At 44.2% G+C, this 15038-nt stretch overlaps 1 protein-coding gene and 1 non-coding gene across 2 annotated transcripts; one reads left to right on the top strand and one right to left on the bottom strand.

Moving 5' to 3' along the window:
• Positions 1-1631: 1631 nt before the first annotated feature.
• Positions 1632-13906, bottom strand: SNIP1 (Smad nuclear interacting protein 1). Its single transcript, XM_032611021.1, has 4 exons — positions 13633-13906; positions 12125-12227; positions 4119-4717; positions 1632-3137 (listed from the first exon to the last, which is right to left on the bottom strand). Exons 1-4 carry the CDS (start codon positions 13848-13850, stop codon positions 2873-2875), a joined length of 1185 nt encoding a protein of 394 aa, XP_032466912.1. The 5' UTR covers positions 13851-13906; the 3' UTR covers positions 1632-2872.
• On the top strand, positions 5163-5267 carry LOC116745165. The gene has a single exon (XR_004347302.1). It is a non-coding gene; the product is annotated as a U6 spliceosomal RNA (small nuclear RNA).
• Positions 13907-15038: the final 1132 nt, after the last annotated feature.

Raw genomic sequence — 15038 nt, forward strand, 5'->3', positions numbered from 1 at the left:
TGCAAATAGCTAAAATGAACATCAGTTTCTAAGCAATGAATTAATTCAAGAAGAAAGTTTTAGGATTTTGTCAACTTCAAATGAGAAGTCTGCTGGTGATATCTGGCTTTGGAGATAAGTAGTATCTTTTCTTTCCCTTTCTCTTAAAAAATAAAAAGTGTGTGTGGGCAAGGAACACTGTCCCATATATCAATGTTTGGCATGAAGAATCTCTTAATCCAGGAAGCAAAAGTCTACTACACAACTGGGACCTTTTATTGAAAATGTAGGCAAGGACTTGCCTGGTGGCACAGTGGTTAAGAATCCACCTGCCAATTCAGGGGACACGGGTCCGAGCTCTGGTCTGGGAAGATTCCATATGCTGTGGAGCAACTAAGCCCGTGCGCCACAAAGACTGAGCCCGAGCTCTAGAGCCCTCGAGCCACAACTATTGAGCCCTTGTGCCACAACTACTGAAGCCCGCGCGCCTGGAGCCCGTGCTCCGGAACAAGAGAAGCCACCGGTATGAGAAGCCCTCACACCGCAACGAAGAGAGTAGACCCCCACTCGCCGCAACTACAGAAAGCCCGCGTGCAGCAACAAAAACCCAATGCAGCCAAAAACGAATAAATAAATGTATTAAAAAAAAATGTAGGCAAAGTGGTCATCTATCACAATGTTCACCAGGATGGTGCTTGAAGCCAAGCCTAAGGCTGCCAGGAAGCAGTAGTTACGCAAATTGAACACGGAGGCCCTGGAGTGAGATGCCAGATTAGCCCCTCATCCCAGGAAGAGAAAACCATCAGCCTGGATCAAGAGAAAAACTCATCAAAACACAACATTTTAGACATGCACGTGTGTAATAGTGCCTCCAGGGGCCAGGGCACATTGGGTGAGGATGCTAATTGCTCTTACATTGTTTCTTCCCTCATGTAACCTTTCACCTAATTAACCTTATTAAGTGTTCACTCTTCAAAGGGGATCTTTTTTCTTTTTCTTGCCATGACACACAGGTTGTGGGATCTTAGTTCCCAGGTAAGGGATCAAACCCGTGCCCCGTGCAGTGGACGTGTGAGTCTTAACCACTGGACCGCCAGGGAATTCCCCAAAGGGGAATCTTTTCATTTCTTTTGAATAAACATTAGTCAGCAGCCCACGATAGTCAACATTTAACCCTGAGTACATCTAAGTATGTGAGACCTCAGTGGAAAAACAGTGGTAAGGAAGACCATCTAATAATGTCATTAGTTTCCACCCAAGAGAAACAGTTAGCAGGAGCACTGACTTGCATCATCTCTCCTTCTTCCCATCCCACCCCCCATCACCACCTGAGGGTGAAACAGCAGGGGCAGGGGTCAACTGGTATGAGGCCCACTATGTATAACCTGCCCCAACTCTTGACTATTCTGGGAAGGAAAACCCCTTCACTGCCAACTCAGAGAGCACTGCTGCTTCAACAGGACCATGGCTCACTCGCTGAAATTTGAAGATCTGGATTCCAGTGCAGGGTGAGTCCTATCACCCCCAGGGCACCCTCCACAACTGTCTACTTTTACCTCCAAAATATTGATACAAAGATTTCTTTAGCAGCAAATATACCTATGAACACAAGGTCCTCTGTGCTAGGAAAGAAGTACTCTTTGAAAGGGGGCTATATTTACAAGTTTTATTATTTTTTATTCCAAAAATACATATAAATGAAAACCTGCTCTTCAAATGCAGGGAGGCCTTTGCCTATAATGCAGTATTACATTTACATCACAAAACATTCTCATAGGAAAATCAATATGCAGCTCTTTCACACACAATTTTTTAAATATATACATACACACACACTCACACACACTCACACACACACACACACACACACACACACACACGATGTAAGCAGTTATGACTTTTCTACTTACACATATTCCTCTGGTGGAAAATTAGGAAACTGGGCTATTCCCAATTGCCCAGGTAAATACAACCTCTCCGAACATTTTTTTAAAAAGATGAAAACGTAAACCACACAACACATACACGTTGTTAGAATAAAGCAAGGACCCTGCCACACAAATGACAGTGTGTTTCTCAAAGAAGGAAGAATGGAGATAACCTCTAAATAAAAATGCAAAGTTGAAGATCAAAATTGTTCTGTACATGCTCCATGGAGAAATCAGAGTTCTCTCACAGGAAACAGATCCACGACCCATTTCAGCCTCTCGTGACATGTAATCAGCACCCACTGGTAGTGGCCATGACCTTCCTGTACAGTCATAAGCTTAAGCAGGCTCCACAAAGCATCCGTTTAAGTCCAACAGTCAATAATGAGGTCATGTGGTAAATCTCCCCCACCCCCTGCCCACCCCCAAACAACGAAGTGCAAAATCAATTTCTGTGACTCAAGAGCTCAACCAGGTCAAAGCTTTGGTATACTCGGGAGGCTGTTTTGGTGATAACCAAAGCTTAGTAAGATTCTCTGTTCAGGGGTCTGCCCCCAAGACAAAAACAAACCCGGTCCACAAAGCTTAACAACGATATAAATAAAGTAACTGTACAAAGAAAGCAAGCCACAATCCCCTTCAACCAGGGCTTTATAGTTTCCTGCACAGTAGTTCTGAAAGCACCAACTCAAGCCACGATGCTTCTACTAAAACACGATGTGTTGGTGAGACTGTTCAGAAAACAAATGCCCACAGCATGTGCATGTGGCTGATGTGCCACAGAAAAAAGTTCAACCAAACATAAGTCAGTTTTCTTACACTGAAACGTAAGCCGGTCAGCAACAGAAGAAAGACTTAAGGCAATAAGAGGCGTTACAGAGAGCACGGCGGTGCCCCCTGAGTCAATCCCAAAGCTTTCGCAGGAAGAAAAGGTCTCTCGAGAGTTTGGCTTGTGCTTCAGTCTGCTAGCTGTCAGATACCTCCTCCTCCTCCTCGTCATCCTCGTCTTCTTTCCTGTCCACTTCAGATGTGTCCGAGGACTCGTGGAGCAGAACATACTCTCTGCTGCTGAACCCAAATTTAAGGACATCCTTTTCCTTCAGTTCGTAGTATCTCTGTGGCTCAATTCGCTTGTTGTTCAGGAACGTTCCATTGCCTGAGCCAAGGTCAATGATGTAGGGCTTCACCCTGCGGCCAACTGTCCCATCAGCACGGGTATATTCCACGAGCCTAGCAGAGATAAAGGAGCGAAACCTGTGAGTGAAATCCTGCCTCAGATCATCCAGCTCTTTGCTAACACAGTCTGGACGATGTAAACAACCTGGCTTAGACACAGTTCAAGTTCAAACTCTAGGAAGTCAAGGGAAAGGCATGGCCATGGATTCAGAAATTGGGAGCAAGTAGAAATGGTGAGAACTGGTCACTGGGCGGGGAGGATTCATGGTAGATCAAAGCTTAAAATGCAGAATCCAAGGCCTCTTGCCATGGTTGAGAAATGCATTTTTTGCATTTTTTGACACTTTTTGCATTGCTTATAATCAATATAATGCTTCTTTTACCTATATCTCAACATACTTTAGCTCCTGCCCCAATGGGAATAAACCAGTGGATTTGGACTTCAGAGTCAAGGGAACAGATGAGATGATCAAAACTGTTCAAATCAAAATTGATTTGAGCCAGAGTTCTACTACAACGATCATTTATTAGGCAAGCCACTTGGCTTTGCTGAGCTTCATATTCTCATCTGTCAAACGGGGTATTAATACCTGTCCTCGCCCCCCCACTGGATTGTTGTGAACATCCAACAATGACAGACGTACTGTGGAAACTGTCAAGATACAGATTCAGCTAACATATGCCAGGCACTCTCAGCTTTATTTCCATTTAACCCTCATAACAGCCCTGCGAGGCAGGTAGAAACCGAGGCCCAGAAGACTGGCTCGCCCCAGGGCAGACACCTGGTAAGTGGCAGTGGCAGGATTCAAAATCTGGATTTCTGACACCAAGTTCCAGTCTGTTACACAAATGTAAGCAATTATTTGTGGAAAGTGATTATTCGTTAGGTGAATAATACTCCTTAAGACGAACACTAGATACGAGGGGTATGGGCTTCTTGCGCACACACCGGCACACAGACCTCAGCGATCCTAAGTAACCGAGATGCCGGGCTCCTACCGGCACTTCAGGTTCCCTCTGCAGATGTACACTCACCGGTACTGAAAGACGGCGTGCTGCTTTGAACAGGAGGGGTGATCGATGGGAATGTCTGCGATGCGGCGGTGTCGGCCCAGGAGGTAAGCGCTCTGTCGGTGGATGTACATCACTGGAAGCACCTCATCATTTTTAAAGGGGTAGAGACGCCACCGTTTTTTGGGGATACGTGCTTCCGGGGGCTCGCTGTATTTAATGACTACACCCCGAAAGGTGTTGGTGTCCTCAAGAAGTGCCCCAGAAAGTTCAAAGCTTGGCTTTTCTTTAACAGGCACTTCTTTGTCTTTGTTGTTGCTGCCAGGGCCAGGCTGAGGAAGTGAGTCCTGAGATGCGTTACCGCCGGCTTCGTTCTTCTGGCGGTGCTCCCGGCGCCGGGTGTTGTGAAACTCCCGCTCAGCTTCCTGCGCCTGTAGGTTCTGGGCATCTCGATCCCGTCCCTGAGGCTGCCCGCTGCCAGGCCTCTCGCCCGAGCTTCTCCTCTGGTGGGAGTGGCCGCGGTGTCTGTCTCGGTTACTGTTCCTAGCTCGCCTGTGTTCCTGTCCTGAGGGTTCTCGGTGTGGCCGATCCTCCCGGCCTCTCCGGGGATGATCCTCACGTTCCTGAAATTCAAACAGATTCAAGAAAGTAAAGGCCGTGCATAGTCTATGAAGAGAGCTGCAGTCAAAAAGTCATTTGTGCTTTGGACTTTGGCATTCAGAGCAAAATGTCCCACAGAAATAAGGTTACCAGTGGTGGTCATGTCCCCTTGCAAGGCCACCACACAGAACAGGTGCCCTAGGCTGCTGCCCAGCTATAGCGCTAACAGTGCACACCCACGTTCAGAGCCCAAGAAACAAGAACACCTATAGGCAAACTTAGAGGGACATGCATACAGAATCAGAACTAACAGAGAGAGTTAAGTAGTCACATACAAGATAATTACGTAAAAAAAAAAGCTAGCTTTCTCTTATGCCCAAAAGGAAAATGTAATAGTAATTTTAAAAGATCCGATTTCAATACCCAGAATAAAATTAAGAAATATGCAAGACATATAAGAGACATATAGTGCTCACTTCAGCAGCACATATACTAAAATTGGAACGATAGAGAAGACTAGCATGGCCCCTGTGCAAGGATGACACGCAAATTCGTGAAGCATTCCATATTTTTTAATTTGTGGGTTTTCTTCTCCTGTTTTTCTGCCTTGTGTCAATTTTATTAGTGTAGCCATAAGAACTCAAGAGGGGTAGCAACAGTACCATGACAGGTTTATCCTGACAAAAATAAACAAGCAGTTAATTTTTAAACATTAAAAAAAAATAAGAAACCTATGAAAATTTACTACAGTTGACCCTTGAATAATGAGGGGGTTAGGGGCACAGGGGCACCAACACTCCAACTAGGTGTAGTCGGCCCTCTGTATACCTGGTTCCTCTGTATTCAAGGGTCCGAATCCACAGATTCAACCAACAGGGGACACGGAGTACTGCAGTATCTACTACTAAAAAACAATCTGCATATAAGTGGACCAGTGCAATTCAAACCCATGTTGTTCAAGGGTCAACTGTAACAGATATATTTTTTAAAGATCTGAAAAAAATGAGGAAACACGATGGTTTCTTAAAATAGACTCAGCACTGAAAATCAGCACAGGAGATAATGGGCAAAGGATATTAACAAGGAATTATCAGAATAAATATTTAATGAACACACGACGATAGGCTTACCCTGATTAATCTAATAACTAAGGCATTAGAGTTCAAGAGGGGGGCCCCCGCACACTATGAGCAAGGCTGCTCCTCCTGGAAAGGGGTAGAGAGGAAATCCTGAGCACCAGGACTGAGACCTTGTCTCCACTCCCCCACCAATCCCACCCCCGCCTCAAGGCCTTCTCCCTACCATACACAGGGGTCAAGTAGGGGTCTGCTTGCTCAGAGCAGGACCCAGTTTTCCTAGACTTCCAAGCCTCCAGAGACAAGTGACAAGAGGCAGGGAGCCTCAGACACCCAACCCTCCTACCCCAAGACATTCACAAGTTTGCCACCACCATCTGCCTTGAGCTCACCAGAACTCATCTCATTATGCCCTTTATCCCTGATTAAATGAGTCACTGTAAGAAGTCACAGATTCCAGGTCATCACCTCTACCTCCCTTGTACTCTAATCCCCATAAGGCTCTGTACATCAAGGATTCTGTCCCCAAATCTGTCCCCTTCTTCAACTCCTGAAGCTGTTGTTGCACTATGTCCCCTGGAATGGAAGCCTCGGCAAAACTGATCTACATCCTCCAGATCATTCCCATCTCCTTTCGCTCTAACAGAACCCTGGCTCTGCCCTGAGCACACTGCTCCCCTGCAGCTCCTCAAATGGTGGCTGTTTTTCTCCCTCTGAACTCCCCCAACTCCCACCATCTCTGGGTCTGGACATATGGCAGGTGTCATCCTTGCTTCTCACTGGGTCCGGACATATGGCAGGTGTCGTCCTTGCTTCTCACTGCCAATTCCAGAACACGCCCCACCCTTTTCTTTCTCCCTAAAAAACCCAGCTGTGAATCTCACGTAAGACCACTGTCACCCATTACTCTCAGTGCTGCTGTCATTTACTAATCCTGAGTCACTTCCCCTCACTTTGTGCCAGTTTCACTTCCAGCTCAAGTCATTCTCTCCAGCATTACTCTTGGTCATTTCGATAACGTGCTGGCATCTCTGTTCTTTGCATTTCTCTCCTCCCATTACCTTACTTGTCTCCTCCCTTCTCTTCAGCCACTCACCCCCATGGTTATACATGGACTTCTTCATTTCTAATAACTGCAATCCCTCTATAATTTCCATTTTAAGCAGTCCTCCTTCTGCCCATCTTTCCAGCTCACACTTTACCCAACTCTAACAATCCTTATCCCAATAAGACTCATCCAAGCCTTTGATCCTCTTACCTTTGCACAGTCCCTCGCTCTCTTCCCTTCCTAACTTAAATGCCATGGTCAAGGGCTTCCCTGGTGGCACAGTGGTTGAGAGTCCGCCTGCCGAAGCAGGGGACACGTGTTCGTGCCCCGGTCCGGGAAGATCCCACATGCCACAGAGCAGCTGGGCCCGTGAGCCATGGCCACTGAGCCCGTGCGTCCGGAGCCTGTGCTCCGCAACGGGAGAGGCCACAACAGGGAGAGGCCCGCGTACCACAAAAAAAAAAAAAAAAAAAAAAAAAAAAAAAATCCATGGTCAAACAGTATGATCACTCCCATGTGGAGATATTCAAATCCTTTGCCCCTATGCCATTCTGTTGCACCGTCCTGGCAAAACCACAATCAGCATTAAGCACAGCAAAGTGGCTAGAGAAAAAACACAAACCATTCTGAATGGTCCTACCTTAGAAGCATGACCCCAAGCCTCCTTAATGATGCCCAGCAAACATCCTACATTTTCTTGATCTATTCATTCTCCCAGATGACTGTTTTACCACTTCTCTGTCCTCAAATCTCCTACATGGTCTTCCCCATCCCTTATTTACTCAGAAGGGATTTTCTACATCCACCCACCCATCAGTATCTGTACCCGTATACTCTGTCTTCCCTCCCTGTGACCATAAGGAAACTATCTGTGCTTCTACCTAAAGCCAATTCCTACATCTGGGAGCTTCCCTCTCATCCAGAATATCACTCCAGTGATTCTCATCTCTCTTGTCCATAATCTGCCTCCCCGTTCTGCACTGGATCATTCTCATCGGCACAGGCACCTGTTCTTCTCTAGAACTCATCTCCCATGTCAGCTTCCACCCTATTTCTTCACTCCTCTTTGAGTAAAACTCCTCAAAACAGTTTGGTTTTAATCAGTCTCCAATTCTTCTCCCATCTTCTTTTGAACCCTCCAATTAGGCTTCATCCTTACTACTCCACTAAAATTGCTGGTCAAGGTCACCAATGACCTCCACGTTGCTAAATCCAATGAGCAATTCTGTCTTCGTTTCCAAAAAGTGTATACCAGGCAAAATTAGTAGACACTATGGAGAGAATATGACAAATTACAAAACCAGATAACACAAAATAACTAAGATTTCAACATATACTCTCAATTATTGATAAGTAGGATAATATATATTTTTTAATGAACATCTTTGCATAGAATACACACACACACACACACACACACACGCCCCAAAACATAAAGGAAAAGAAGATAACGTTAAGTATAACAGAACCTTGAAGTATAAATATCAAACTATTAAAATGGCTACTTCTGGGGAATGAGGTGATTTTTTTGTTTGTGGGAAGGGGTGCGATTTTGAGGCTAATGAGAAAAGTAACCATACACTACATAAACCATACTCTCACTTTCTATTTTACAGAATTCTGTGTTATGATGAACAAGCAAACGATAAATTTATTTTTTCTGAGGTTTCCACAATCCTGTTCCCCTCCTCCTTTTTTTTTTTTTTTTAATTGAAGTATAATCGATTTACAATGTTGTGTTAGTTTCGGGCGTATAGCAAAGTGATTCAGTTATACGTACACACACACCCACACACATATATTCTTTTTCAGATTCTTTTCCATTATAGGTTATTACAAGATATTGAATATAATTCCCTGCGCTAGATAACTTTATTTTTTTAATGGTGGCTGAGTGGCGCAGAGGAGAATATCTTTAAGTACAAGTCATGCTTAAGTCAGAGGCTGTGTGCACTCTTACAATCCAGGTGAAAGTCACTGACTTTCAGCTGCCTGTCAAGCGCTCAAACCCTTTTGCTCAAGAGCCACTTCCAAGTTTCTAGCTGATTAATACAATGAAATCAGCTTTTTAAAAGATAATTTGAGGTCAGGAGGGAAGTTAGCATAGAAAAGCAAACTAAGACACTTCAAAATAACAATAATCACAAAACAGTTCCATGCTGTAAGCCCCAGGATTCACTGTAAAGTGCTGATTTAGAAACCAGAGGTAAAGAGCTGCAAGTTGAAAAAGTCAAACATACATACATATATATAAATAAATGAATAAATGAGGGAGTAAAATGGTGTTTACTAGGAGATGGGGGGAGAGAGGGTAAGACTGATGGTATTTAAGGGTACAAACTTGTAACGAGTAGTAAATAAGCCACAGAGATCTAATGCACAGTATAATGAATACAGACAATAATACTGCACTATAATGATGTAACGTGGTAAATACTGCTTCAATGGCAATCGTATTACAATATATAAATGTATCGAAGGAACACAGCTTTGCACCTTAAATCTACAAAATGTAACACGCCAAAATTATTAAATCAAAAAAGTAGCAAGTTGTACATAAACACACACACACACACACACACAAAACTACAAGTGGTTTGAGAGGTTCTATCTGGGTACTGGGGTTCCAGTGGCTGAATTCTGAGATAGCCAAGGCGGTGCCTGACCGATTCATATAACAGACCATCAAGACTGTCTGGCTTTGTATCTTTTTAGGTAGCAGACAGTTGGCCCACAGTCTCTCAAAATCATAAGAAAATCCATTTTCTTAATGCCAGTGTCTCTATTTGCACTTTGTAACAAAGAGCTTCTTTAAAAAGAAGACTGAATGCTTGTCCATCAGGACTGAGGGCAAAAGGCAAGAGCGTCTGCTCTCACTACTCTTATTCCACATAGTGCTGAAGTCCTAGACAGTGCAGCAAGATAAAACAAAATGCATACACACTGTAAAGGAAGAAATAAAACTGTGCCTATTTGCAGATATGATTATCTATGTAGAAAATCCCAAGTAATCTACCAAAAACCTCCTAAAATAAATGAATGAGTTCAGTAAGGTCACAGGATATAAGATAAACATACAAAAATCAATTATATTTCTATGTACTAGCAATGAACAAGTAAACAATGAAATTTAAAATATCACTTACAGTCACTAAAACAAATTACTTAAGTGTAAATCTGGGGGCTTCCCTGGTGGCGCAGTGGTTGAGAGTCCGCCTGCCGATGCAAGGGACAGGGGTTCGTGCCCCAGTCCGGGAAGATCCCACATGCCACGGAGCGGCTGGGCCCGTGAGCCATGGCCGCTGAGCCTGCGCGTCCGGAGCCTGTGCTCCACAACAGTGAGAGGCCCGCGTACCAAAAAAAAAAAAAAAAAGTGTAAATCTAACAAAACACGTATGGGACTTGTACACTGAAAACTACAAACACTGATGAAAGAAATCAAAGAGCTAAATAAACGGAGACACACCTATGTTCATAGACTAGAAGACTCAATATAATAATTTAAAAAACCCGACTCACCCCAAAATACAAGTTTAACACTATTCCAATCAAAATCTTAACAAGATTTTTTTAATAGATATAAACAAGATTGTTCCCACCTTATAGTAAAACAAATTTAAAATAGACCAGGGACTTACATGAAAAACATTAAGGAAAAAACAAATCTTCAGGATCTAGGGCCAGGGAAAAAGTTCTTAGATATGACACCAAGAGCATAATCTACAAAAAGAAAAACAGATAAGCTGGACTCCATCTAAATGAAAACTTTTGCTCTGAGAAAAATCCTGTTAAGAGAATGACCAGAAAAGATACAGACTGGAAGAAAATACTGGCAAACCACTCACCCCAAAAGGCCTAGTATCTAAGAATATTAAAAAAGAACTCTTAAAACTCAATAGTAAAAAATCCCCAATAATCCATCTAGAAAATAGGCAAAAGATCTGAAGACACATGTCACCTGAGAGGAAATACAAATGGCAAATAAGCGCATGAAAAGATGTTCAATATCATTAGCCATTAGGTAAATGCAAATTAAGATCACAATACCACTATCCCACCTGTAAGAATGGTTAAAATTAAAAAATGGTGCCAGTAACAAATGCTGGGTCACTCACATGACAGGTGGAAATGTAAAACGGTACAGCCACTGTTATGGACTGAATCGTGCCCCCAAATTTATATGTTGAAGTCCCAACCTCCACATCTTACAATGTAACCAAATTTTTTGTAGATAAGCTCTTTGAAGAACTGATTGAGTTAAAATGAGTGAGACCCTAACCCAATACGGCTGATGTGGTTAAAGGAGGAGCTAGGAGCCAGGGATAGGAGCACAGAGGGAAAGGCTATGTGAGGGCACAGTGGAGAAGGCAAGCCAAGGAGAGAGGCCTCAGGAGAAACCAAACTGCTGAAACTTTGATCTCGGACTTCTAGCCTCTAGAACTGTGTGAAAATTATAGGTTCCGTTGTTTGAGGCAGCCAGCCTGTGGAATTTTGTTATGGAAGGCCTGGCAAACTAACACAGCACTCTGGGAAACAGTCTGGCAATGTCTTAAAAAACAATTAAACCCACAACTACCATACCATCCAGCAGTTGCACTCCCGGGCATCTGCCCCAGAGAAAACAAAACTTATGTTCGCACAAACACCTGCCCACAAATGTTTACATAGCAGCCTTACATCTAACAGCCAAAAAACTGGTAACAACCCAGATATTCTTTAACGGGCAAATGGTTAAATCCACACCACTGAATACGACTCAGCAATAAAAAGGAATGAACTACGGAGAGAGGCAACAACCTGAATGAATCTCTAAAGAATTCTGCTGAGTGAAAAAAGCCAATCCCTAAAGGCTTGTACTGTGAGATTCCATTTACACAGCATGCTTGAAGTGACAAAATTATAGAAATGGAGAGGAGATTAGAAGCTGCCAGGAGTTGAGGGGTAAGGGTGGCAGGGAACTGGCTGCGACTATAAAAGGACTACACGAGGGATCCTTGTGATGGAAATGTTTTGTTCCTTGACTGCTCTGATGTCAACGTTTTGACTGTGATACTGTTCTATAGTTCTGTAAGATGTTACCATTGGGAGAAACAGCCACTTCTGTATTATTTCTTACAACTGCATGTGAATCAACAATTACCTCAAAATAATAGGTTTAACTTAACAAAGCAAGCAGGAAAAAAAAACAAACCAGTTTTTAGAAAAGCCCATCGCAAGTACAGGAGAACACATACACAACACTCTTTAGCTATGATGGGACAGGCTCTAGGTTTGGGGCCAGTATGAAAACATCTCAATCCACTTACCTGCTTTACTTTGACCGTTGAGTGGTGAGGACTTCGGCTTCTCTTACTCCGGGGAGACTTGCTTCTTCTCCCTGAGGACTTGTTTTTCTTTCTGGCTGGAGACCTGTTCAGAGAATGACACACGCAGATTTTATCTCAATTTTCATTCCCTAATACAAATTAGCTTCAAGTATCAGGCTTACCTACTAACACAAACACCACATTTGTGCAGGTCTCTGCTGATCACACTAAAGGAGTAAGGAGCTTCACTTTTCTAGCCCTAATGTCTTCCACATACATAATTGCCTGATGGAACTTCTCACATAGATGACATAACTCTAGATTCCCATCCCCTCAAGAAACTTTCCTCTGTCTTTGCCATCTGGGTAACTGGCGCCACCCCATCCACCCTGTTCCTCAGGCCAAAAACCTAGAAGTCACCCTTGATTCTTTTTCTCCTCACCACGAGCAGCCCCCCACGCTCCTCTCCCACACAATCACACTCACTCACTCAATCAATCAGCAAGTTCTCTGGCTCTATTTCCTCCATCTCCCACCTCATTCCAACCACCCTCCTTGATCTCCTGGATCCACCCCCCCACCCCCCATTTCTAGAAGGAACACAACTGATTCCACTTCAAGTTCTTTGCACAGGCTGTTCCCTCTGCCTAGACCTTTACAAAGCTGGATTATTCTTACCATTCAGGTCTCAGGTCAAATGGTGGACTTTTCAGAGAGTGGTGCAGGGAGAACCACTTCCCTCTACCCTCTCACTATCACATTACTGTTTTAACCTACCCCTAATACTTGTTACTAACTGAAACTTTTTTTTAAATTTAATTTGCTTGTTATTTTGTCTCAGAGCTACAGCACGGTCAGTTTCACCAAGGTAGCGATCATCTACGGTGTTCATCCTTGCCGCCCCAGAACCTAGCACGGTCTTCTTTTTTCTACATATACATATGTATATTTTTAAAAGTGTTACATAGATATTTTTCCACATTATTTTATAACCTACGATGGTCTTTAGCACATAATAGGTACTCAGTAAAACTACGTCGAATGAATTAATAAATGAACGAGTTTAACAAGAGACAATATTTTTCCACAGAATATTAGACAGATCGCCTAGGCCCTCGATATGTAAACTTCTCGGGGAAGATAACTGAAAAGATAACTCCCGCACTCCGTTTGCAGGCAAATGGGGAAAATCTTTCATTTCAACTTAAACGATCATTGCTTAACGAACAACTTAAACTGGACCATACCCGGTGAAATGCTGGGTACCCAGAAATGGAGGGACGAGATCCTGTCCAGCAGGCATTAGGCGCTTAACGCCCAACTATTACGCAAGTGACAGGTACCAGAGTAAACGTTCCTTAACACAAGCACAACCGGTCACTTCTATCGCCTTAGGATTAAGTCCAAGCTGCAGCGCTCAGCGTTCAAGGTGTGTTTCTGGTTCTAGCCCTGTCCTCCTTTCTCAATGAACCCGACCTAAGGTCCACCCCGGGCTGCTTCTCACTTACCGGCTACCTCCTCGGGCTCGGTTCCCGCGGTGACTCGGGCGGCCCGACTCGCCGGCCGGTGGGGACGGGCTACCGCCGGAGGAGTCCGGGCGGCGGTGCACGGGAGGCGCGGATTCCGGGCTGAGGCGCTCCTGCTTCACCACCACCGCCGCCACCATGTCCCCGTCCCGGTGCCTTCGTCGGCTCCCCCGATCCCGCTCGCTCTTCACCTCCTTCATACTAAGAGACCTGCGGAGCCCAGGAAAAAGATGTCCGTAGCACTCCTGTCCCCGAAGGAAATGACGGACCTGACGCTAGGACTTCCGCTTCCGAGTGCACGCTCTCCCAGAAACCCTCGCGGCGGAGATAACGCGATACGATTCTGGAGTGGGAGGGGCCTTAGTGACCCGACTCGAGAGGCAAGAGATTTAAGTTTCAAAAGCAAACTTTTGTGAAAAAGCTACTCTCAACTTTGGGCACTTAGGTTGTTTCCATCTCCGGGCTATTGTAAATAGAGCTGCAATGAACATCTTGGTACATGACTAGAGGCATGGACATATATACACTACCAAACGTAAGGTAGATAGCTAGTGGGAAGCAGCCGCATAGCAGTGATATCAGCTCTGTGCTTTGTGACCGCCTGGAGGGGTGGGATAGGGAGGGTGGGAGGGAGGGAGATGCAAGAGGGAAGAGATATGGGAACATATGTATATGTATAACTGATTCACTTTGTTATAAACAGAAACTAACACACCGTTGTAAAGCAATTATACCCCAATAAAGATGTTTAAAAAAAAAAAGTTACTCTCAAGGATGTTTGTTGCCCTGTTAAAGTAATTACGGAGCACAGAGACAACCTACATGCCCAGCGATAGGAAAGATGTTATGTCGCCATTCGCAATGCTATTTACAAACTATATGACAAATGGAAAAAACCCTGACTTGTTAAACGAAAGAAGCAAGATACAAAATTGTGCGCAGTGTGTGATTACATTTACGTTTGGGAATACCAAGGAAAGAGGAAGAGAAGGAAATGCAATCACAGATGGTAGCCCGTGGGCAAATCATTAGTATTTCCCCTCTGTTCTTGCGCTTTCTGTTATGTTGTCATTTCTCCACTTACTTAAAAGCCAATATTTTTTAAAACCCGGCAACTTCAGATGCCTTCCTCTGGGAATCTTCCCCAACCCTTCGCTGAGGGGTCAGATGATTCCCATTTTGCAAATGACAAAATTGAGGGTCAACGAAGGTGATCTGCACCTAATTCAAATCACGAGCTAGACGCAGCACAGGGATTCAGAACTGATGTTTTCCCTGCTTCCAAGCGTACCAAGACGACCCGGTGAGCAAGTGGCCTGGGAAACTAAGCTAAGAGATCTTTCCGCGAAGGCTAAGCAGAAACTCGCGCGCTGCTGGCCCCGCCCCGC

Source organism: Phocoena sinus, chromosome 1 (assembly GCF_008692025.1).
Source record: "Phocoena sinus isolate mPhoSin1 chromosome 1, mPhoSin1.pri, whole genome shotgun sequence".
NCBI lineage: Eukaryota > Metazoa > Chordata > Mammalia > Artiodactyla > Phocoenidae > Phocoena > Phocoena sinus.

Excerpts from the sequence above, each read along its gene's own strand:
- SNIP1 (XM_032611021.1), bottom strand. The coding sequence starts at position 13,850 with ATGAAGGAGGTGAAGAGCGAGCGGGATCGGGGGAGCCGACGAAGGCAC. Across the intron at positions 12,228-13,632 it reads CGAGCCCGAGGAGGTAGCCG|GTCTCCAGCCAGAAAGAAAA; the intron begins GTAAGTGAGAAG and ends TTCTCTGAACAG. Across the intron at positions 3,138-4,118 it reads CACGCCGTCTTTCAGTACCG|GCTCGTGGAATATACCCGTG; the intron begins GTGAGTGTACAT and ends TATCTCTGCTAG.